The 23,302-nt window shown below is 42.3% G+C and overlaps 1 protein-coding gene across 1 annotated transcript in view; it reads right to left on the bottom strand.

Moving 5' to 3' along the window:
* NTN4 (netrin 4) overlaps nucleotides 1–23,302 on the bottom strand; it is a 324,642-nt gene that overhangs the window by 32,713 nt on the left and 268,627 nt on the right. The window contains exon 8 of the mRNA XM_073573200.1: nucleotides 11,127–11,195. Coding sequence (XP_073429301.1) covers nucleotides 11,127–11,195 — 69 coding nt within the window. The remainder of the gene's footprint in view (nucleotides 1–11,126; nucleotides 11,196–23,302) is intronic.

Genomic DNA, 23,302 nt, shown 5'->3' with positions numbered 1-23,302 from the left:
ACACTAGTGGACACTGGACACTTTTGGATTGTGTGAGGCCCACTGAATATCAGAGCGCTATGTCACAGGCTCGATGGCACAGGTGTGAAAAAAGTGACTACAGGATCACAGAGATTTTGAATTTCTGCAGGCTGTCACAGGCTCGATGGCACAGGTGTGAAAAAAGTGACTACAGGATCACAGAGATTTTGAATTTCTGCACACACTAGTGGACACTGGACACTTTTGGATTGTGTGAGGCCCACTGAATATCAGAGCGCTATGTCACAGGCTCGATGGCACAGGTGTGAAAAAAGTGACTACAGGATAAGGGAGATTTTGAATTTCTGCACACACTAGTGGACACTGGACACTTTTGGATTGTGTGAGGCCCACTGAATGTCAGAGCGCTATGTCAAAGGCTCGATGGCACAGGTGTGAAAAAAGTGACTACAGGATAAGGGAGATTTTGAATTTCTGCACACACTAGTGGACACTGGACACTTTTGGATTGTGTGAGGCCCACTGAATATCAGAGCGCTATGTCACAGGCTCGATGGCACAGGTGTGAAAAAAGTGACTACAGGATCACAGAGATTTTGAATTTCTGCACACACTTGTGGACACTGGACACTTATGGATTGTGTGAGGCCCACTGAATATCAGAGCGCTATGTCACAGGCTCGATGGCACAGGTGTGAAAAAAGTGACTACAGGATAAAGGAGATTTTGAATTTCTGCACACACTAGTGGACACTGGACACTTTTGGATTGTGTGAGGCCCACTGAATATCAGAGCGCTATGTCACAGGCAGAAATTGGCTAGTGTATCACAAACTACAAGGTGTATGTAGAATTGGGCAGAATAGGAATCTCCCTAGAGTGTAGGTCTGTAAGAACGGAACAAGTCCTCCACTTATACTTCCACAGTGACACACAGATAGCTTCACTGTGGCCGTGATAACAGCCGTTACACGGTACTGAGAGGAGCGTGCATGTACACGGCTGTCCGGTGTACGTAAAATTGTCAAGCTCCGTGTTTTTTAAGTATACGGACTGACACACGCTGTCTCTCTATAGTTTTGAATGTGATCAAACAGCAAATATATTTAACTGTTTGAAAGCTAGACAAAACTAGTAGGTGCAGGTCTGTAAGAACGGAACATGTCGTCGACTTATTCTCACAGAGTGACACACAGATAGCTTCACTGTGGCTGTGATAACAGCCGTTACACGGTACTGTGTGAGGAGCGTACACCGCTGTATGGTGTGAAAAAATGCACGCTCAGTACCTCAGCAGGACAAAAAAAAAAATTGTGATTGCTTTTAAAAAAGCAGTTTGCAGAGCAGTGGGTAAACAGCAATGCAGCTGTCAGGAAGCCTTAGAAGGCAGCCTAACAACCAACACCGCTGATCCACCACAATATAGCCTCCCCTTGCACTGCACACACAGTGACTGGTGTGTTGTACAGGCAAAATCGCTAGCAGCAGAAGCAGTTTTTTTTTCTTCTTCCCTGCCTAACGCTCTCCCTACAGAATGAGCAGCAGCAACCTCTCCCTATGCTAAGATCGGCAGAAGTAAGATGGCGGTCGGCGTGCACGCCCTTTTATAACCCCTGTGACGCCCACCAAAGCAAGCCAATCACTTGCATGCCCTTCTGAAAGATGGTGGTGACCCCTGCCTATGTTATCACGTTGCCCACAGTGTCCGTGGATGCTGAATAGCTGAAAAAGAGCGCAAAACAAACTTTTGAAACGCGACTTTGGCACGTGTCGCCGTCCTTGTGGCCGACCTCATCCTAGGGTCGGGTTTCGTTTCATGAAACCCGACTTTGCCAAAAGTCGGCGACTTTTGAAATTTTTCGGCCCGTTTCGCTCAACTCTAGTGATAATGTCACGGTCACTTGTGTCTGGACGCAGCGAGTACCGCAAGGCGAACCCATATGACACACGTGACCCTGGATACACCGCCTCCAGTTGGGCGAATTTAAATAATAAGACGTGCAGCTGGATACACCGCCTCTAACTGGCGAATTTAGGTATTACACGTATTTATACAATAGTCTGGAAACCCCGGCTCCAGTAAGGCAAATTTAAATAATAAAGGGGAACCTGGGTAACATTAACAATGGTGGGCCCTGCGATAGGGAATAGGGACGTGGAGACCTCCTGCACTCCCCTGAGCCAGAGTCCCTGCACTCCTAACGTTCCCTATGCCGGTTCCGCACCGGGCGACGCACAGGAACCTTAAAACCCTGACTCGCCCTGACCCTAAACCCTCACTAGGGAATTGTTCGGTGTGGAAACTAATCCCACCACTGCACTAAACACACACAAGGGAAAATGACAATACACGGGGAACACCACTTAGCTTTGCTCTGTTGCGTACGCTCCTAGCAACAGAGCCCACCACCTGCGTGCATCTTCTCCTCCACCTGGATCCATCACCATAACCGGATCCATCACGATAGTGCAGTCTTGGAGCAGAGTCCACCACCAGTTGCAGCTGCCCAGTAAACAGAGTCCCAAAGATTAGTCCAGCTTCTGCCAAAAAGTCCAGCATGCTTGAGTCCAGTTTTCAGCAACCAAGTCCAGCATGCTGAGTGCAACTCTCACCATCGTCGTCACTCCACCAAGCCATGCAAGCACCTCCTGCTGACACCATAAACTGCGATTCCACCACGCCATGCCAGCCCTCCATGCAGACTCCATAGCTGACTCAACCCCTTTGGCTGGACTGCCCAGGACTCTCATTCAGCTCCTTCTTTCACCCAGGCTTCCTTGAGAGTGACTAACTCACAATATCACCAACAGTGATTGAACACACCTGACTCTCTTTTATAGAGCCTCACACCTGATTTATAATTACCTGCACATTAAACCAAAGAAACTAAAGTGCACTACCGCTCACCACCACCTGGGCAACTTAGAATGAACGACACCATGTGTAATAATTCTAATGGCCACAGGGGGCAATCACACCACTTTGGCACCAAGCCAAAGGGAAAAAAGTTCACTTTGTCCATTTACTTGTCAGATCCACCTTGGATCATGACATTATCTCTTCATCCACTCCCAGAAAGGAAACCAGTGGAGACAGCTTTTATAGACTAGAAGGGAGCTCTATGCAAACGCAACGTCAGTGCATAGCATGACGAAGCTCATTATATACTGTATATATACTAGATGGAGGCCCGATGCTATCGCAACAGGAGATGGTAATGTCACGATGGGGACAGGCTTTGCAGCGTTCAGAACCTCTCCCTCCATGTGCTCACCCACCTATCAACTCTCTTTCCCCATGTGCTGACTTCTCCCATCTGTGCTCTCTTCTTTGACCTGTCTACCCCATGTGCTATCCCCCTTGTCTGCTGTCTCTCTCCTTCCTGTACTGTGTTCTCCCCTCATGTGCTGTCCCGTTTGAGCTGTCTCCCCACTGTGCCTGACCGTGTACAGAACATACCACAGCTCCTGGGCAGGGGAGGATGCAAAAAAAAAATACTCCCGAAACAGCTGTCTGTGGATGGATACCATGTTTTGGCATAGGTGGTTTCCTTCATTGGAGACTGCCCTTCCCGTGGTTGTTCCTTCCCGGGGAAAGACCTGGCTAGTCATTGCTTGCGTTGAGAAACATGTGATGGTGTCTCCGCGGCTGTTGATTTACATGCTTTTGCATATTTCCCATAAGGGATGGGGGCATTGCTCTAGATCACTGCGTTGAGAAACATGTGATGGTGTCTCCGCAGTGTTGGATGTTGATCTCCATGAGGTCACTCATCCTTATGTTCATAGCCTTTCACTAGGCATTGCTCCTACTAGCCAGTTTCCTACTCCACACTGATGAGGGGCAATACCCCGAAACAGCTGTCTGTGGATGGATACCATGTTTTGGCATAGGTGGTTTCCTTCATTGGAGACTGCCCTTCCCGTGGTTGTTCCTTCCCGGGGAAAGACCTGGCTAGTCATTGCTTGCGTTGAGAAACATGTGATGGTGTCTCCGCGGCTGTTGATTTACATGCTTTTGCATATTTCCCATAAGGGATGGGGGCATTGCTCTAGATCACTGCGTTGAGAAACATGTGATGGTGTCTCCGCAGTGTTGGATGTTGATCTCCATGAGGTCACTCATCCTTATGTTCATAGCCTTTCACTAGGCATTGCTCCTACTAGCCAGTTTCCTACTCCACACTGATGAGGGGCAATACCCCGAAACAGCTGTCTGTGGATGGATACCATGTTTTGGCATAGGTGGTTTCCTTCATTGGAGACTGCCCTTCCCGTGGTTGTTCCTTCCCGGGGAAAGACCTGGCTAGTCATTGCTTGCGTTGAGAAACATGTGATGGTGTTTCCGCGGCTGTTGATTTACATGCTTTTGCATATTTCCCATAAGGGATGGGGGCATTGCTCTAGATCACTGAGTTGAGAAACATGTGATGGTGTCTCCGCAGTGTTGGATGTTGATCTCCATGAGGTCACTCATCCTTATGTTCATAGCCTTTCACTAGGCATTGCTCCTACTAGCCAGTTTCCTACTCCACACTGATGAGGGGCAATACCCCGAAACAGCTGTCTGTGGATGGATACCATGTTTTGGCATAGGTGGTTTCCTTCATTGGAGACTGCCCTTCCCGTGGTTGTTCCTTCCCGGGGAAAGACCTGGCTAGTCATTGCTTGCGTTGAGAAACATGTGATGGTGTCTCCGCGGCTGTTGATTTACATGCTTTTGCATATTTCCCATAAGGGATGGGGGCATTGCTTTAGATCACTGCGTTGAGAAACATGTGATGGTGTCTCCGCAGTGTTGGATGTTGATCTCCATGAGGTCACTCATCCTTATGTTCATAGCAAAAAAAAATACTGACATTACAGCAGCGGATCGCAGAGGATACATTTTGTGAGGTAAAATATTGCTTAAAAACAGTCAGTGAAATATTTTATCTCACAAAATGAATCCTCTGTGATCCCCTGCTGTAATGTCAGTATTGTATTTTGCTTCCTCCCCTGCCCAGGAGATGAGGTATGCTCCATACACGGTCAGACACAGACAATTTTTAACATGAACTTTCGTTCGTGGGAACACCTCTTTAATGTGTCCGGCTTCCTCTGCCTGTGACCCCAAACTTTAGAACGGTAGTGTATAAACATCTTCAGAAGAGATGGAAGCTGCAGATGTGAAGACACGAAAGTTCCTCACAATGCATGGAGGTCTCCACTCTAAGTCTAGCACCCAAAGATTGTATACCAACAGAAAGGAGGGTGGTCGGGGCTTGATAAGCATCCAAGCCACCATCATGGATGAAACAAGGAGTATCCAGGAATACATCAGAAGAATGGCGCCAGAAGATGAGATACTGAGAGAAAGCCTAAGGCAGCAACAACAACAGCAACAACAGCAACAATCTGGAAGGAAGAACATGAACATGAAACACAACGGCAAGACGAGCCGCTGCATGGCATGTACCACCAACAGATAATGGAAGTGGCTGACATGGAGAAATCCTACCAATGGCTGGAGAAAGCTGGACTCCGAGACAGCAGAGAGGCACTAATCATAGCAGCACAAGAGCAAGCACTAAGTACCAGATCCATAGAAGCAGGAATCTACCACACAAGACAAGGCCCAAGGTGCAGACTATGCAAAGAAACCTCAGAAACAGTCCAACACATAGCGGCAGGATGTAAAATGCAAGCAGGAATAGCGTATACTGAACGCCACAACAGGAACATCTGTGCAGCATATGGGCTAAGCCCCCCTAAGTCCAGGTGGGAAACCCCAGAAAAAGTGGTGGAAAATGAAAGGGCTAAAATCCTGTGGGACTTCAAGTTCAATACAGATAAGCAAGTGTTGGCTAACCAACCAGACATTGTCATAGTAGACAAGGATCAGAAGACAGCAATGATAAAAGATGTGGCAGTGTCAAGTGACAGCAACATCAGGAAGCAGGAATATGAGAAGCTGGAGAAATACCAGGGCCTCAAAGGAGAACTGGAGAAGATGTGGAAGGTGAAGGCAACAGTGATTCCAGTAGTGACAGAAGCACTTGGAGCAGTGACCCCTAAGTTGGAAAAATGGCTACAATAGATCCCAGGAGCAATATCTGAGCTCTCTGTCCAGAAAAGCGCAATACTGGGAATAACTAAGATCCTGTGCAGAACCCTAAAACTCCCAGGCCTCTGGTAGAGAACCTGAGCATGAGAAAGGACAGCAAAGATCACCCCCATTGAGGGGTGAGAAGGAAGTTTTTTTCTATATGTATATAAATACAGCTCTGGCAAAAATTAAGAGACCACTGCACAGTTTTGTAAAAAAAAATCAGCTTCTCTACATGTCTGACATCTATTCCATTCCAGTGTCAGTTGAATTTCAACCAGAGTACACCTCATTCTATTTAATGTGCTTCTGATGAAGTGATCACCTGAACCAAATCTTATTTAACAAAGGAAAGTATAAAAAAAACCTGCTGTGGAGTTCACAATCCTCTTGCAATAGGACAAGCTGGATGGAAAAACAAGTGCTAGTAATATCCCAAAAGAAATAGGAATAAAAAAATAACTTATAACCATGCCAAAGGAGTTGAAAAGAAAAGTCTTAAATGAGGAAAAGAATAGATCAATTCTGGCTTTACTAGCAGAGGGATACAGTGGGCGTCATGTTGCCTCCATCCTTAAATTTTCTAAGATGGCAGTCCATTACAACAAGGTCAAGCAGCAGAATTGGGGACAACAAAGCTACAGACCGGCAGAGGTTGAAAGCGACTCTCCACTGACCGGGATAACCGTCAACTTATTCGAATGTCACTAAGCAACCGAAGGATGACATCAAGTGACCTACAAAAGGAATGGCAGCTGGGGTGAAGTGCATGGCAAGAACAGTTCGTAATAGGTTCCTAGAGGCAGAGTTCAAGTCATGTAAAAGTAGTAAAAAGCCTTTCATCAATGAGAAGCAAAGGAGAGCCAGGCTGAAGTTTGCCAAAGACCATAAGGATTGGAGCATAGAGGACTGGAGTAAGGTAATCTTCTCTGATGAGTCTAATTTTCAGCTTTGCCCAACACCTGGTCATCTAATGGTTAGATGGAGACCTGGGGAGGCGTACAAGCCACAGTTTCTTGCACACACTGTGAAATTTGGTGGAGGATCGGTGATGGGGATGCTTCAGTAAGGCTGGAATTGGGCAGGCTAATCTTTGTGAAGGATGTATGAATCAAGCTGCATACAAGGATATCCTGGAAAAACAATTGATTCCTGCTGCTCAGGCAATGTTCCCCAACTCTGAGGACTATTTTTTCCAGCACGACAATGCGCCATGCCACACAGCTACGTCAATCAATGTGTGGATGAAGGACCACCACATCAAATCTCTGTTATGGCCAGCCCAATGTCCAGGCCTGAACCCCATTGAAAACCTCTGAAATGTAATCAATAGGAAGATGGATAGTCACAAGCCATCAAAGAACTGCTTAAATTTTTGTACCAGGAGTGGCATAAGGTCACCCAAAAGCAGCGTGAAAGACTGGTGGAAAGCATGCCAAGAGGCATGAAAGCTGTGATTAAAAATCATGGTTATTCCACAAAATATTGATTTCTGAACTCTTCCCGAGTGAAAACATTAGTATTGTTGCTTCTAAATTATTATGAACTTGTTTTCTTAGCATAATTTGAGGTCTGCAAGCACTGCATTTTTTTGTTATTTCGACCATTTCTCATTTTATGAAAATAAATACAAAATTTAGTGCTTGGAAATTTGAAGACATGTTGTCAGTAGTTTATAGAATAAAAGAGCAATTTACTTTTTACTCAAAAATATTCCTATAAAGAGAAAAATCAGACAAACTGAAAATGATGCAGTGGTCTCTTAATTTTTGCCAAGACTGTGTATATATATATATATATATATATATATATATATATATATATATATATATATATACTAGATTATGGCCCGATGCTATCGCATCGGGAGGATGCGATAGCATCACACCTCTTGCCATGTTAACCCTCAACACACACACTCCTCTCACCTTTCACCATCTCCACTCACTCTTTCACTCCACATACGACCCCTTCTCTCACTCTGTCTCTCATACTCACGCCGTCATCGCCGCTGCTCCACGATCCCCGACATCTTCTTCCGCCGGCGCCATCCTGGATCCAGACGTTGTCCACGCCGGCGACATGTTCTTGCGGCGACGGAGAGACGGAGTGAGAGAAAGGGTCGTATGTGGAGTGAAAGAGTGAGTGGAGATGGTGAAAGGTGAGAGGAGTGTGTGTTGAGGGTTAACATGGAAAGAGGTGTGCGGTGACATCACCGGTTACAACTGGACGGAAGTTGTTACAACCGGAAGTTGCTTAGGGCATTTATTATTATAGAGATATATATATATATATATATATATATATACACACACACATACTCACACTACTCAAAAACTTAAACACTTAACACAATGTAACAGAAACTGACTCCATGAGGGTGCTATGAGGGCCTGAGCTCCACAAATGGGTGTTGTGCTTACAGCCCAACACTGTGCAGGGTGATTGGCATTTGCCAGAGAACACCAAGATTGGCAGTTTCGAGATTGGTGTCATGTGCTCTTCACCGATGAGAGCAGGTTCACACTGAGCACATGTGACAGACGTGACAGAGTATGGAGACACTGTGGAGAATGATATGCCTTCAACATTCTCCAGCATGACCGGTTTGACAGTGGGTCAGTAATGGTGAGGGGAGGCAAAACCCTGACTGCCATTAGGTCCTGGGATGAGATCTTCAGGCCCATTGTGAGATCGTATGCAGCTGCACTGAGCCATGGGTTCCTCCTGATGCATGACAATGCTAGGCCTAATGTGGCTGAAGTGTGGCAGCAGTTCCTGCATGATGAAGGCATTGATGTTATGGACTGACTGGCCTTCCCATTCCCCAGACATGAATCCAATTGAGCACATCTGGGACATCGTGTCTCGTTCCATACAGTGACGCTTTAATCCAAGTTTGCGAGTAGATCCCTCAGGAGAACATCCGCCGCCTCATCTGGACCATGCCCAGGTGTTGTAGGCAGGTCATACAGGCACATGGAGGCCACATACACTACTCATTTCCTTGTCTTGAGGCATTTCCACTGAAGTTGAATCAGCTTGTAATTTGATGTTCCACTTTGATTCTGAGTATCATTCCAAATCCAGACCTCCATGGGATATTAATTTTGATTTACATTGATCATTTTTATATTTTATTGTTCTCAACACATTCCGCTATGTAATGAATAAAGATTTGCAACTTGTAGGCCAGGGTGCGCTTGCAGGGCTCTGCCAATGAAAGCAGCGGGGAGAGGGAAAGCTTCTACAACACGTTATGGATACTAGGCTGTGACGTGCAGTAAAACACCGCCCACAGCAGTCATTCAGATTGAGTGCTTGAGACTGGGTCTTGCCTTGTTGATGCAAGGTAAACTTACAGAATCCGGAAGTTGACACGACATCACCGGATGTCAGTGGCAGCTGCAGCCTGGTTCATGTGATCGGGACTGAGCAAGCAGCGACAGCACCGCTCAGAGGCAAAAATATCAATATACGGTATTTGGAAAAATACTTATTTGAAAGATTTAAATTGATGTGCACAATACACATTGTAGCAGACCACCTCTTTAACCCCTTAGTGACAGAGCTAATTTTGATCTTAATGACCAGGCCAAATATTTTTAATCTTACCAGTGTCACTTTATGTGTTAATAGCTCTGGAACGGATCCCAGTGATTCTGAAATTGCTTTTCATGACATACTGTACTTCATGGTAGTGGTAAATTTTGTGCTGAACAGGGACCTTACATTAACATTATATCCATAAGGAATACCTTTAATATAGCTATATTCACTGAAGACAATACCACACATAATTGATTTTTTACTTTATTCTTTTGTATTTTGATTTATACTTTTTAGTGGTAAATTTTGGTAGATATGGATTACGTATATTTATGAAAATATCGAAAATTTGAATAACAAAAATGAAAATGTCGCAATTTTTAAAGTTTAAATATTTATGCCCTTAAATGAGTTATTTATACCACACAAATACATAAATAACATTTCCCGCATGTCTACTTTACATCTGCATCATTTTTTAAACATAATTTTTTGTTGGAAAGGTTCAAAATTGATCAGCAATTTTTTAATTTTCCAACAACATTTACAATTTTTTTTTTAGGAACCACATCACATTGTTCTGTTTGGACAAACAGCAGGTCTTGGATAGGAAGGAGCAATATTTGAATTTTGGAGCACAAATTTGGCTGAAACAGATGGTTGGCATCAAGTCATATTTGCAGGGCTCTATGGTGCCTAAACAGTGGAAACCCACCACAATGGATCCCATTTTGTAAACTACACCCCTCAAGGATGTTATTCAAAGGTATAGTGAGCCTTTTGATCACACAGGTACGACACAGAATTTGAAACTTTAGGGTGTTATACTGAAAAAGTTCATTTTTTTCCACTAAAATCTTGCTTTAGCATCTGACTCTGGCGGACACTATAGGCTTATTCCCGATTGCGGTTTTAAAACGGCAATGAGTGATAAGGCCCCTTTAGCAGCCGCTGTTTTAATGGATATTGGAGGTTGCTAAGGGGTTAACTGTTCACAATAACAGTTAATTTGACCAGCGGTGCCCAAACTTTTAGATGCCACTGTATACTAAAATTCAGCACAACTTATGGCCTGTTTCACACTTCCGTTTTTTGACGTCAGTCAAAATCCACCAGTTTTAGAAAAAAACGGATCCGCCTCTCTCTCTCTCTCTCTCCAGACCGTGGTTCCTGTAAATTTCCTGCCCTTTGCAACTTTGCCGGATCCCTCCAAACAACAGCCTGCTGACATACGTTTGTTCCATAACGGAAGCGGATCAGTTTTTTCGTCTTTGGCGGATTTCAACTGATCACAAAGACACGGAAGTGTGAAACAGGCCTATGAAGGCAATTCTGCTGAAGTCATCGTTTAGCTTAACCAATAACATACAATAAAAGTAGAGCAAGGGAAAAATACAACATTATTATTAATTTGGCTCTGAAATATGGTGAATACATTTCTATTATCTTCTCAGAAAGGAATCCCAAAAGAGATGTTGCTATTGTAAGAATAAGCAAAGTAACTCACCATAGGAGTATCTCATGTCACAGAACACCTTGGCATTTTCTAAAACTTGATCCTTGCACTCACACTTTCCTAAAATACAAGTACGTACATATAATTGTATACACAAGAGAATTTATATGTAACTTGTAATAAAAACTTATTTTAATAGATATGTTTTTATCCAGAAGTAATCTGAATCTGATTGCAGTATTTTTTTCGCTATACAGACCTATGCAGAAAACTATATGCGATGTAGAGATACAGTCATATGTAAAAGTTTGGGCACCCCTATTAATGTTAACCTTTTTTCTTTATAATAATTTTGGTTTTTGCAACAGCTATTTCAGTTTCATATATCTAATAACTGATGGACTCAGTTATATTTCTGGATTCAAATGAGGTTTATTGTACTAACAGAAAATGTGCAATCTGCATTTAAACAAAATTTGACCGGTGCAAAAGTATGGGCACTCTTATCATTTTCTTGATTTGAACACTCCTAACTACTTTTTACTGACTTCCTGAAGCACTAAATTGGTTTTGTAACCTCATTCAGCTTTGAACTTCATAGCCAGGTGTATCAAATCATGAGAAAAGGTATTTAAGGTGGCCACTTGCAAGTAGTTCTCCTATCTGATTCTCCTATAAAGAGTGGCATCATGGGCTCCTCAAAACAACTCTCAAATGATCTGAAAACAAAGATTATTCAACATAGCTTTTCAGGGCAATGATACAAAAAGTTGTCTAAGAGATTTAACCTGTCAGTTTCCACTGTGAGGAACATAGTAAGGAAATGGAAGAACACAGGTACAGTTCTTGTTAAGCCCAGAAGTGGCAGGCCAAGAAAAATATCAGAAAGGCTGAGAAGAAGAATGGTGAGAACAGTCAAGGACAATCCACAGACCACCTCCAAAGACCAGCAGCATCATCTTGCTGCAGATGGTGTCACTGTGCATCGGTCAACAATACAGCTCACTTTGCACAAGGAGAAGCTGTATGGGAGAGTGATGCGAAAGAAGCCGTTTCTGCAAGCAGGCCACAAACAGAGTCACCTGAGGAATGCAAAAGCACATTTGGACAAGCCAGTTACATTTTGGAAGAAGGTCCTGTGGACTGATGAAACAATGATTGAGTTGTTTGGTCATACAAAAAGGCGTTATGCATGGAGGCTAAAAAACATAGCATTCCAAGAAAAACACTTGCTACCCACAGTAAAATTTGGTGGAGGTTCCATCATGCTTTGGGGCTGCGTGGCCAATGCCGCCACCGGGAATCTTGTTAAAGTTGAGGGTCGCATGGATTCAACTCAGTATCAGCAGATTCTTGACAATAATGTGCAAGAATCAGTGACGAAGTTGAAGTTACGCTGGGGATGGATATTTCAGCATGACAATGATCCAAAACGCCGCTCCAAATCTACTCAGGCATTCATGCAGAGGAACAATTACAATGTTCTGGAATGGCCATCCCAGTCCCCACACCTGAATATCATTGAACATCTGTGGGATGATTTGAAGCGGGCTGTCCATGCTCGGTGACCATCAAACTTAACTGAACTGGAATTGTTTTGTAAACAGGAATGGTCACAAATACCTTCATCCTGGATCCAGGAACTCATTAATAGCTACAGGAAGCGACTAGAGGCTGTTATTTTTGCAAAAGGAGGATGTACGAAATATTAATGTCACTTTTATGTTGAGGTGCCCATACTTTTGCACCGGTCAAATTTTGTTTAAATGCAGATTGCACATTTTCTGTTAGTACAATAAACCTCATTTGAATCCAGAAATATAACCATTAACTGATATAGTCCATCAGTTATTAGATATATGAAACTGAAATAGCTGTTGCAAAAACCAAAATTGTTATAAAGAAAAAAGGTTAACATTAATAGGGGTGCCCAAACTTTTACATATGACTGTATTAAGTAAAATAGATTACTTGCATTTTTTTTTTTATAATAGGCAGCATAAAAAATTCACTAAAAAACTCATTGTGGGAACGTAGCCTAAGGCCTCCTTCAAAAGTCCGTGTAAAATATGTACATGAAAAACCAGTACCAGTGTCATCTGCGTTTTCCATCAGTGTTTTTCCAGTATGGATAAAGAAAGAAATAAAAAAAGTTCAGGAAAGCCAAGGCACCAAAAAAGCAGGTTCTTGATAATAAAACTTGTCCTTTATGTCATGCCAGTTAACCCCTTAACCCCCAAGGGTGGTTTGCACGTTCATGACCGGGCCAATTTTTACAATTCTGACCACTGTCCCTTTATGAGGTAATAACTCTAAAACGCTTCCATGGATCCTGGTGATTCTGACACTGTTTTCTCGTGACATATTGTACTTCATGACAGTTGTAAAATTTCATTCATATAACTTGCGTTTATTTGTGAAAAAAATGGAAATTTGGCAAAAATTTTGAAAATTTCGCAAATTTCCAACTTTTAATTTTTATGCCCTTAAATCACAGAGATACGGCACACAAAAAACTTAATAAGTAACATTTCCCACATGGTTACTTTACATCAGTACAATTTTGGAACCAAAATTTTTTTTTGTTAGGAAGTTATAAAGGTTAAAAGTCGACCAGCGATTTCTCATTTTTGCAAAACCATTTTATTTTTACGGACCACATTACATTTGAAGTCACTTTGAGGGGTCTATATGATAGAAAATACCCAAAAGTGACACCATTCTAAAAACTGCACCCCTTAAGGTGCTCAAAACCACATTCAAGAAGTTTATTAACCCTTCAGGTGCTTCATAGGAATTTTTTGAATATTTAAAAAAAAAATGAACATTTAACTTTTTTTCACAAAAAAAATACTTCAGGTTCAATTTTTTTTATTTTACCAAGTGTAAAAGGAGAAATTGGACTGGAAAAGTTATTGTGCAATTTGTCCTGAGTACGCTGATATCTGATATGTGGGGGGGAACCACTGTTTTGGTGCATGAGAGAGCTCAGAAGGGAAGGAGCGTCGTTTGACTTTTTCAATGAAAAATTGGCTGGAATTCAGATCGGATGCCATGTCACGTTTGGAGAGCCCATGATGTACCTAAACAGTGGAAACCCCCCACAAGTGACCCCATTTTGGAAACTAGACCCCCCAAGGAACTTATCTAGATATGTGGTGAGAATTTTGAACCCACAAGGGCTTCAAAGAAATTTATAACGTACAGCGGTACAATTAAAAAATCTTTTTTTCCACAAAAATGATCTTTTCACCCCCAATTTTTATTTTCCCAAGGGTAACAGGACCCTAAACGTTATTGTGCAATTTGTCCCGAGTACGCTGATACCCCATATGTGGGTGTAAACGACTATTTGGGCGCATGGCAGAGCTCGGAAGGGAAGCAGCGCCATTTGACGTTTTTGGCTGGAATTGAGATCGGACACCATGTCGTGTTTGGAAAGCCCCTGATGTACCTAAACAGTGGAATCCCCCCACAAGTGACCCCATTTTGGAAACTAGACCCCCTAAGGAACCAGGGGAAGAGTCTTGAGGAGATCATTTGCATATTCCCAGTGCCTTCTGGGATAAGTGAAGAGTCTCCGCGAGCTCAACGATCACTGGGTTTTGGCGGTTGCAGCTGAAAAGAGGAAATCGGAAAACCAGGGGAAGAGTCTTGAGGAGATCATTTGCATATTCCCAGTGCCTTCTGGGATAAGTGAAGAGTCTCCGCGAGCTCAACGATCACTGGGTTTTGGCGGTTGCAGCTGAAAAGAGGAAATCGGAAAACCAGGGGAAGAGTCTTGAGGAGATCATTTGCATATTCCCAGTGCCTTCTGGGATAAGTGAAGAGTCTCCGCGAGCTCAACGATCACTGGGTTTTGGCGGTTGCAGCTGAAAAGAGGAAATCGGAAAACCAGGGGAAGAGTCTTGAGGAGATCATTTGCATATTCCCAGTGCCTTCTGGGATAAGTGAAGAGTCTCCGCGAGCTCAACGATCACTGGGTTTTGGCGGTTGCAGCTGAAAAGAGGAAATCGGAAAACCAGGGGAAGAGTCTTGAGGAGATCATTTGCATATTCCCAGTGCCTTCTGGGATAAGTGAAGAGTCTCCACGAGCTCAACGATCACTGGGTTTTGGCGGTTGCAGCTGAAAAGAGGAAATCGGAAAACCAGGGGAAGAGTCTTGAGGAGATCATTTGCATATTCCCAGTGCCTTCTGGGATAAGTGAAGAGTCTCCGCGAGCTCAACGATCACTGGGTTTTGGCGGTTGCAGCTGAAAAGAGGAAATCGGAAAACCAGGGGAAGAGTCTTGAAATTTGGCTCATCTTTCATCGTTTTTAAGAAATCTCAAGATGGAAGAGGCCAGGAGCCATTTGGTGAGCTGCATTTCTTGCTACATGTTCACAGATTTACCAGTGGAAAAGCCAAACTTCACATGCCACAAATGCAAGCTTGTGTCCCTGTTGGAGGAAAAGTTGCAAAATCTCGAAGAGAGGTTAGCTACGTTGAAGATCATTAAGGAAGGTGAAGAGTTCTTGGACAGAGCAGAATTATCTCTTCATGTTACAGAAAGAGAAGAAATTCGAAGTACACCTGAAGAAACAGAGGAATGGAGACATGTGACCCAGAGAAGCAGGAGGATCAGGAGGCAGTCAGCACCCATACTGCTCAGAAACCAGTACCAGGCTCTCACGCAGGAAAACGATGAAGAAATACATCAGGATAAGACTTTGCCAACAAACAGCAACCTTGTACGCCTTCAGAGTCCTCCTGGATGGAGAAAGAAAAATGTTGTGAAGAAGAAACGGAGAGTGGTGGTCATGGGGGATTCCCTGCTGAGAGGAACAGAGGCCGCTATCTGCAGACCGGATATAACTACAAGAGAAATGTGCTGTCTTCCAGGTGCAAAAATTAAAGATGTGTCTGACAGGATATCAGGACTCTTCAGACCTACAGATGACTACCCATTCCTGCTACTACATGTGGGGACAAATGACACCGCAAGAAACGACCTGGAAATCATCTGCAGAGACTTTGAAGACTTAGGCAAGAAAGTGAAAGAACTGGGAGCGCAGGTGGTCTTCTCTTCCATCCTCCCAGTGGATGGCCATGGAACAAGGAGGTGGAATAAGATTCTGCAGGTGAACAACTGGCTACGTCGATGGTGCCGTCAGCAAGGATTTGGATTTCTGGATCACGGAGTGAACTACTTATACGATGGACTACTTGCTAGAGATGGGGTGCACCTTACGAAGACTGGAAAGCATGTATTTGGAAGTCACCTTGCTACACTTGTAAGGAGAGCTTTAAACTAGAACAACATGGGAAGGGAAGCAAAAGACCAGAAAAAGCCATACACCTGACAAATGCTATTGAGAACTCTGCTATTAGAAGTGGAAAGGAAGAACAAAGACGAAAGAATCTAATTAATAAAAATATTGGAGAAAGAGAAACCAATCACAAACTAAAATGTTTCTATACTAATGCACAAAGCATGGGCAACAAACAAGGAGAATTGGAACTACTAACACAGGAACAGAAATATGATGTAATTGGAATCACTGAAACTTGGTGGGACAATACACATGATTGGAATACAAGACTAGAAGGATACAACTTATTTGCAAGAAACAGACTTGATAAACGAGGAGGGGGTGTCGCATTGTATGTTCGAAATGCGTATATCTGCACAGAGATTGAAGCTTCAGAGACTGGGAGTTCTGTGGAAACTGTTTGGGTAAGAATACAAGGACAGAACAATGGAAAGGACACCATTGTAGGCATTTACTACAGGCCGCCTGTGCAAGCCGAATATATAGATGAACTCTTTATGCATCAGATGGCCAAGTTCTCCAAAAAATATGACATAGTTGTCATGGGAGATTTCAACTATCCAGACATTTGTTGGGAATCTCTCTCAGGCAAAACTAACAGGTCAAGGAAATTCTTATCCTCTCTTGCTGACAACTTTATCTTCCAAAAGGTAAGGGAGAAAACAAGGGGAACTGCTACCTTGGATCTAATCCTTATAAACAGGGAGGAAATGGTTGAGGAGGTAAAAGTGGCTGGGACCCTAGGAGGTAGCGACCATGCTATTTTAGAATTTTGGATTACTAGAGGTGGAAGACCTGTGAAGACTCAGACGTCAAGGTTAGATTTCAGAAAGGCAGATTTTAAGGGATTCAGAAAGAGAATTGGAGGGATCCAATGGCTGGATATCCTTAAAGACAAAAATGTCCAGGAAGGATGGGAAATCTTGAAAAATGAAATTCTAAAAGCACAGTTGTTAACAATTCCGAAAAGAGGGAAGAATAGGAAGCATTTAAGGAAACCAGGATGGATGAACACAGAACTTAAGCACATGCTAAAAAGGAAGAAAAAAATGTTTATAAAATGGAAAGAGGGAGGCATATCTAAAGAAGAATATAATGCTGTCTGCAGAACCTGCAGGGCACAAATCAGATTAGCTAAAGCTGAAAATGAACTGAGGCTTGCAAGAGATGTCAAAAGCAATAATAAAGGATTTTGGGGATATGTCAAAAGTAAAAGAAAAGTCAAAGATGCTATAGGATTTTTACAGGATGAAAATGATGAAATGGTAAGACAGGATGTTGAGAAGGCTGAACTTTTAAATTCCTATTTTGCATCTGTTTTCTCTCAGAAAGGAAATGCAACATCAACTGTTATTCACTGTCCTATTAAGGGAATAGAAGAATCCAGGATATCTATAAACAGAAAGATAGTGAGGAAACACTTAGCTAACCTAAATGAATTCAAGTCTCCAGGTCCAGATGAATTACACCCCAGAGTACTGAAGGAGATAGCAGAAGAAATTTTTGAACCCCTCTCCATAATCTTTGAAAATTCTTGGAGAACAGGAGAAGTGCCAGAAGACTGGAGAAGAGCAAATGTTGTTCCTATCTTCAAAAAGGGGAAGAAGGTGGACCCAGGCAACTATAGGCCGGTGAGTCTGACTTCTATACCAGGAAAGATCTTTGAACAAATTATTAAACAACATGTATGTCAATACCTGGATAAGAATGAAGTGATTAAACAGAGTCAGCATGGGTTTCTAACTAATAAGTCATGTCAGACTAACTTAATTTCCTTCTATGATGGTATCACTGATTGGGTGGATCAAGGAAATGCTGTAGATATAGTATATCTTGACTTCAGCAAAGCATTTGACAAAGTCTCTCATACAATCCTTATTGAAAAAATGACTAAGTATGGAATGGACAAGGCAACTGTTAGGTGGATTCATAACTGGCTTAGTGATCGGACCCAAAGAGTGGTCGTAAATGGCTGTACATCCAGTTGGAAGAATGTCTCAAGTGGGGTACCACAGGGCTCTGTCCTGGGCCCTGTATTGTTCAACATCTTTATCAACGATTTAGATGAAGGAATTGAGGGTAAACTGATTAAATTTGCTGATGACACAAAGCTAGGAGGGATAGCTAATACTAGAGAAGAGAGAGAGAGGATTCAAAAAGATTTAAATAAACTGGAGAAGTGGGCAGCAACTAACAGAATGGTTTTTAACAGGGAGAAATGCAAAGTACTACATCTGGGCAATAAAAATGAAAAAAGCATATATAGAATGGGAGGAATAGGGCTAAGTGACAGCACATGTGAAAAAGACTTGGGTATACTAATAGATCACAGACTGAATATGAGTCAACAGTGTGATGCAGCAGCAAAAAAGGCAAATGCAATTCTAGGATGTATTAACAGAAGCATACAGTCTAGATCACGTGAAGTCATTATTTCCCTCTACTCCTCTTTGGTCAGACCTCATCTGGAATATTGTGTCCAGTTTTGGGCACCACATTTTAAAAAAGACATCAACAAACTGGAGCAAGTTCAGAAAAGAGCGACCAGAATGGTGACCGGTCTGCAAACCCTGTCTTATGAGGAAAGGTTGCAGGATTTGGGGATGTTTAGTTTGCAAAAGAGAAGACTGAGAGGAGACTTAATAGCTGTCTACAAATATCTAAAGGGCTGTCACATTGTAGAAGGATCAACTTTATTCTCATTTGCACAAGGAAAGACTAGAAGCAATGGGATGAAACTGAATGGGAAGAGACACAGATTAGATATTAGAAAAAACTTTTTGACAGTTAGAGTGATCAATGAGTGGAACAGGCTGCCACGAGAAGTGGTGAGTTCTCCTTCAATGGAAGTCTTCAAACAGAGGCTGGACAGACATCTGACTGGGATGATTTAGCGAATCCTGCTTTGAGCAGGGGGTTGGACCAGATGGCCCAGGAGGTCCCTTCCAACTCTACGATTCTATGATTCTATGATTCTATGATTCTTATCTAGACGTGTGGTGAGCACTTTGAACCCCCCAGTGCTTCACAGAAGTTTATAATGCCCGGGCGTGAAAATAAAAAAAAAAATCGTATTTTTTCCACAAACATGATCATTCAGTCCCCAATTTTCTTATTTTCCCAAGGGTACCAGGAGAAAATGGACCCCAAAAGTTGTTGTCCAATTTGTCCTGAGTACACCGATACCCCATATGTGGGAGAAAACTACTGTATGGGCACACGTCGGGGCTCGGAAGGGAAGTAGTGACGTTTTGGAATGCAGACTTTGATGGAATGGTCTGCGGGTGTCATGTTGCCTTTGGAGAGCCCCTGATGTACCTAAACAGTGGAAACCCCCCACAAATGACACCATTTTGGAAACTAGACCCCCTAAGGAACTTATCTAGATGTGTGGTGAGCACTTTGAACCCCCAAGGGCTTCACAGAAGTTTATAATGACCGGGCATGAAAATAAAAAAATCATTTTTTTTTCCACAAAAATGATATTTTTGCCCCCAATTTTTTTTATTTTCCTAAGGGTAACAGGAGAAATTGGACCCCAAAAGTTGTTTTGCAATTTGTCCTGAGTAGGCTGATACCCTATATGTGGGGGTAAAACACTGTTTGGGCGCATGGCAGAGCTTGGAAGGGAAGGAGCACCATTAGACTTTTTCAACTCAGAATTGGCTGGAATTGAGATCAGACGCCATGTTGCATTTGGAGAGCACCTGATGTGCCCAAACAGTGGAAACCCCCCAATTATAACTCCAACCCTAACCCCAACACACCCCTAACCCTAATTTCAGCCTTAACTCTAGACCTAACCCTAGCCCTAATGGGAAAATGGAAATAAATACATTTTCTTTTAATTTTATTATTTTTCCCTAACTAAGGGGGTGATAACGGGAGGTTTGATTTACTATTTATGGCGGTTTTTATTTTTGGCAGCTGTCATACGCTAAAAGAAGCTTTTTATTGTAAAAATAGTTTTTGCATCACCACATATTGAAAGCTATAATTTTTCCATATTTTGACCCACCGAGTCATGTGAGGTCTTATTTTCTGCGGGATGAGCTGACGTTTTTATTGGTATCATTTTCGGGCACGTGACATCTTTTGATCACTTTTTATTCCGATTTTTGGGACGCAGACTGAACAAAAACCAGAGTTTCATGAATTTCTTTTGGGGTTGCGTTTACACCGTTCCGTCTGCGGTAAAATTGATAAAGCGGTTTTATTCTTCGGGTCAGTACGGTTACAGCGATACCTCATTTAGGTCTTTTTTTATGTTTTGGTGCTTTTATGCAATGAAAACTATTTTAAATAAAAAATAATTATTTTTGCATCGCTTTATTCTGCAAGCTAGAACTTTTTTATTTTTTTGCTGATGATGCAGTATGGTGGCTCATTTTTTGAGGGACAAGATGACGTTTTCAGTGGTACCATGGATATTTATATGCGTCTTTTTGATCGCGCGTTATTGCACATTTTGTTCGGCGGTATGATAATAAATCATTATTTTTTACTTTGTTTTTTATTTTTATTTTTTAAGGGGTTCGCTAAAGGGGTTAACTAATAGGACAGTTTTATAGGGCGGGTCGTTACGGACTCGGCGATACCAAATATGTGTACTTTTATTGTTTTTTTTTTTATTTCCAAAAATTGAATTAGGGAATATTTTTTTTTTAATTTATTTAGCGATTTTTTAAAAATTATTTTTACTTTTTTTTTTCACTTTATTACATTGTCCCAGGTGGGACATCACTGTCCTGTGACAGATCGCTGATCTGTCACATTACAGATCGCTGATCTGTCACATCACAGATCACTGTGGCAGATCAGCAATCTGTCACACGCACTACACAGGCTTCCTCCTTGCCTGCGCTTTGCAGGCATGAGGAAGCCAGCTCCCTGCAGGCCCCCGAAGGTCCCCGTCGCCATCTTGGATTCGGGGACCTGCAGGGATGGAGCCCCCCGCAGCAGCGCTGCACATTGCGCTGCTGTGGGGGGCTCAGGGAAGCACGGAGGGAGCCCCCTCCCTGCCGATGTTTCCCTTTAACCCCCGGTACACCGCGATCGTGTTTGATCGCGGTGTGCAAGGGGTTAACTTGTCGGGGGCGGTCCATGACCGCCCCTGACACATTGTGCCGGGTGTCAGCTGTGATAACCAGCTGACACCCAGCTGCGCTCACCACGTGATCGCTGTGACGCACTATCCCATCCCTGGGAATTAAGTCCCAGGGCACATGGACGGGATAGTACGTCACATGGCAGTAAGGGGTTAAAAACATCACAGGAAGACACAGCAGGCAAAGTTGCGGCCATAATTGGTCTTTTCAAGCCCTTAAAAATTTAATACAAATTTATGAAATCTTTGAGGTCTTGAAAAAGGCCAATTATGGACAAAATGTTGCCTTCCTGTGATGTTTTTAATTGACATGGAATAACAAATAAGTTTTATTTTCAAGAAACTGCTTTTTTGGTGCCTTGGATTTCCTGAACTTTTATTTTGCTTTTGGACCTGGTGGAAGGCCCAGCCAAGTTCAGCATAAGTTTATCAGTGGTGCATATGAATCTTTCTTTGGACTGAGTAAAGAAAGAAATAAATTACAAAGCTTTTCTTTTACTTTGCAGTCTTAAACACAGACAGCACACGGTTGGCACACATTTGCCATCCGTGTGCTATTCATGCATTTTTACGGACCCATGAACTTTTATTGGCCTGTGTCATCGGTGCAGCTGGAAAAAACCTACATGTGCATAGTACCATAGGTTATAATGTGTATGTGTGGTATCCGTGAAAAAATTGGATTTCACATGTTCTGAAAACACAGATGTATAAAGGAGGCCTATTGAAGACTTCACTCATATGGTCATAATGAAAGAATGCACATGTGAATGCAATGAAACATGCAAGGAACCTGCAGATGGCAGCAATGTGATCAGGGACACAATCTCCATGTGTACTGCCACCCAATCTGTGGCTTCCTTAGGGGTGAAATAAGTTTGTGTGTTGATTATGCATACATTTTCTTATTGATCTTGGGGATATTTTTTCACTGTTGACATAAGTTATGGTTATTAGCTTTAGAGATGTCATTATGACTTATTCTTTGGTGTAACTACGGTACTTCGTGTGTCTCTTATTGGCATATTGGTCTACTTGATTTTGCACATTTGCTATTTTCTACTAAGTTTTTCTACTTCTAGGCAGATGAGGGTAGGCATTAGCCTTATTTTGGGCAGGTATACATTTTGCTATTTGGCTTTTTAAGTGCCTATATTTTATTTTGTACAGAATGTCTTTGTAAATTAAATAAAACTTAATTTTTATGGTGATACCCAAGTATTTGAATACTTATTTTCCTTCAGATTCTTGTATACTGTATGATGAACTCCATAAAAAATTTAAGTTAAAACAACAATTTCAGATTTGTTTTTTATTCATCACTCCAACTTACAAATGAATTAGAAAAGTGATCAAAAGTTTTATTTTTCCAAAAATGGTACCAGTAAAACTTGTTTCACAAAAAATAAGCCCTTACACAACTGATTTTATTTTTCAGTCGACAGTTATAGGCATCAGGATATGAAGATAAAAAAGACAGATTTTTAAGTACCTAATTTTCTTTGTGCCAAAATCTTAAGACATAAAAAAATTATAAATGTGGTATTGTTGTGACTGTATCAATCCACAAGATAAAGAAAACACGACCGTTATATCTAACCGAACAGTAAACAGTGTTTAGAAAAAAAACAGGTAAAAAATTGTAGACATACACAAGACTGGGATGGGCTACTGGACAATACGCAAGCAGCTTGGTGAGAAGGCAACTACTGTTGGCACAATTATTAGAAAATGGAAGAAACACAAGATGACTGTCAATCTTCCTCGGTCTAGGGCTCCATGCAAGATCTCGCCTCGTGGTGTAAGA

The sequence above is a fragment of the Dendrobates tinctorius genome, unplaced genomic scaffold (assembly GCF_039654945.1).
Source record: "Dendrobates tinctorius isolate UK_male_01 unplaced genomic scaffold, ASM3965494v1 ptg000035l, whole genome shotgun sequence".
NCBI lineage: Eukaryota > Metazoa > Chordata > Amphibia > Anura > Dendrobatidae > Dendrobates > Dendrobates tinctorius.
Note: the sequence above shows the minus strand (reverse complement) of the source record. Positions and strands in the feature narration are given on the sequence as shown.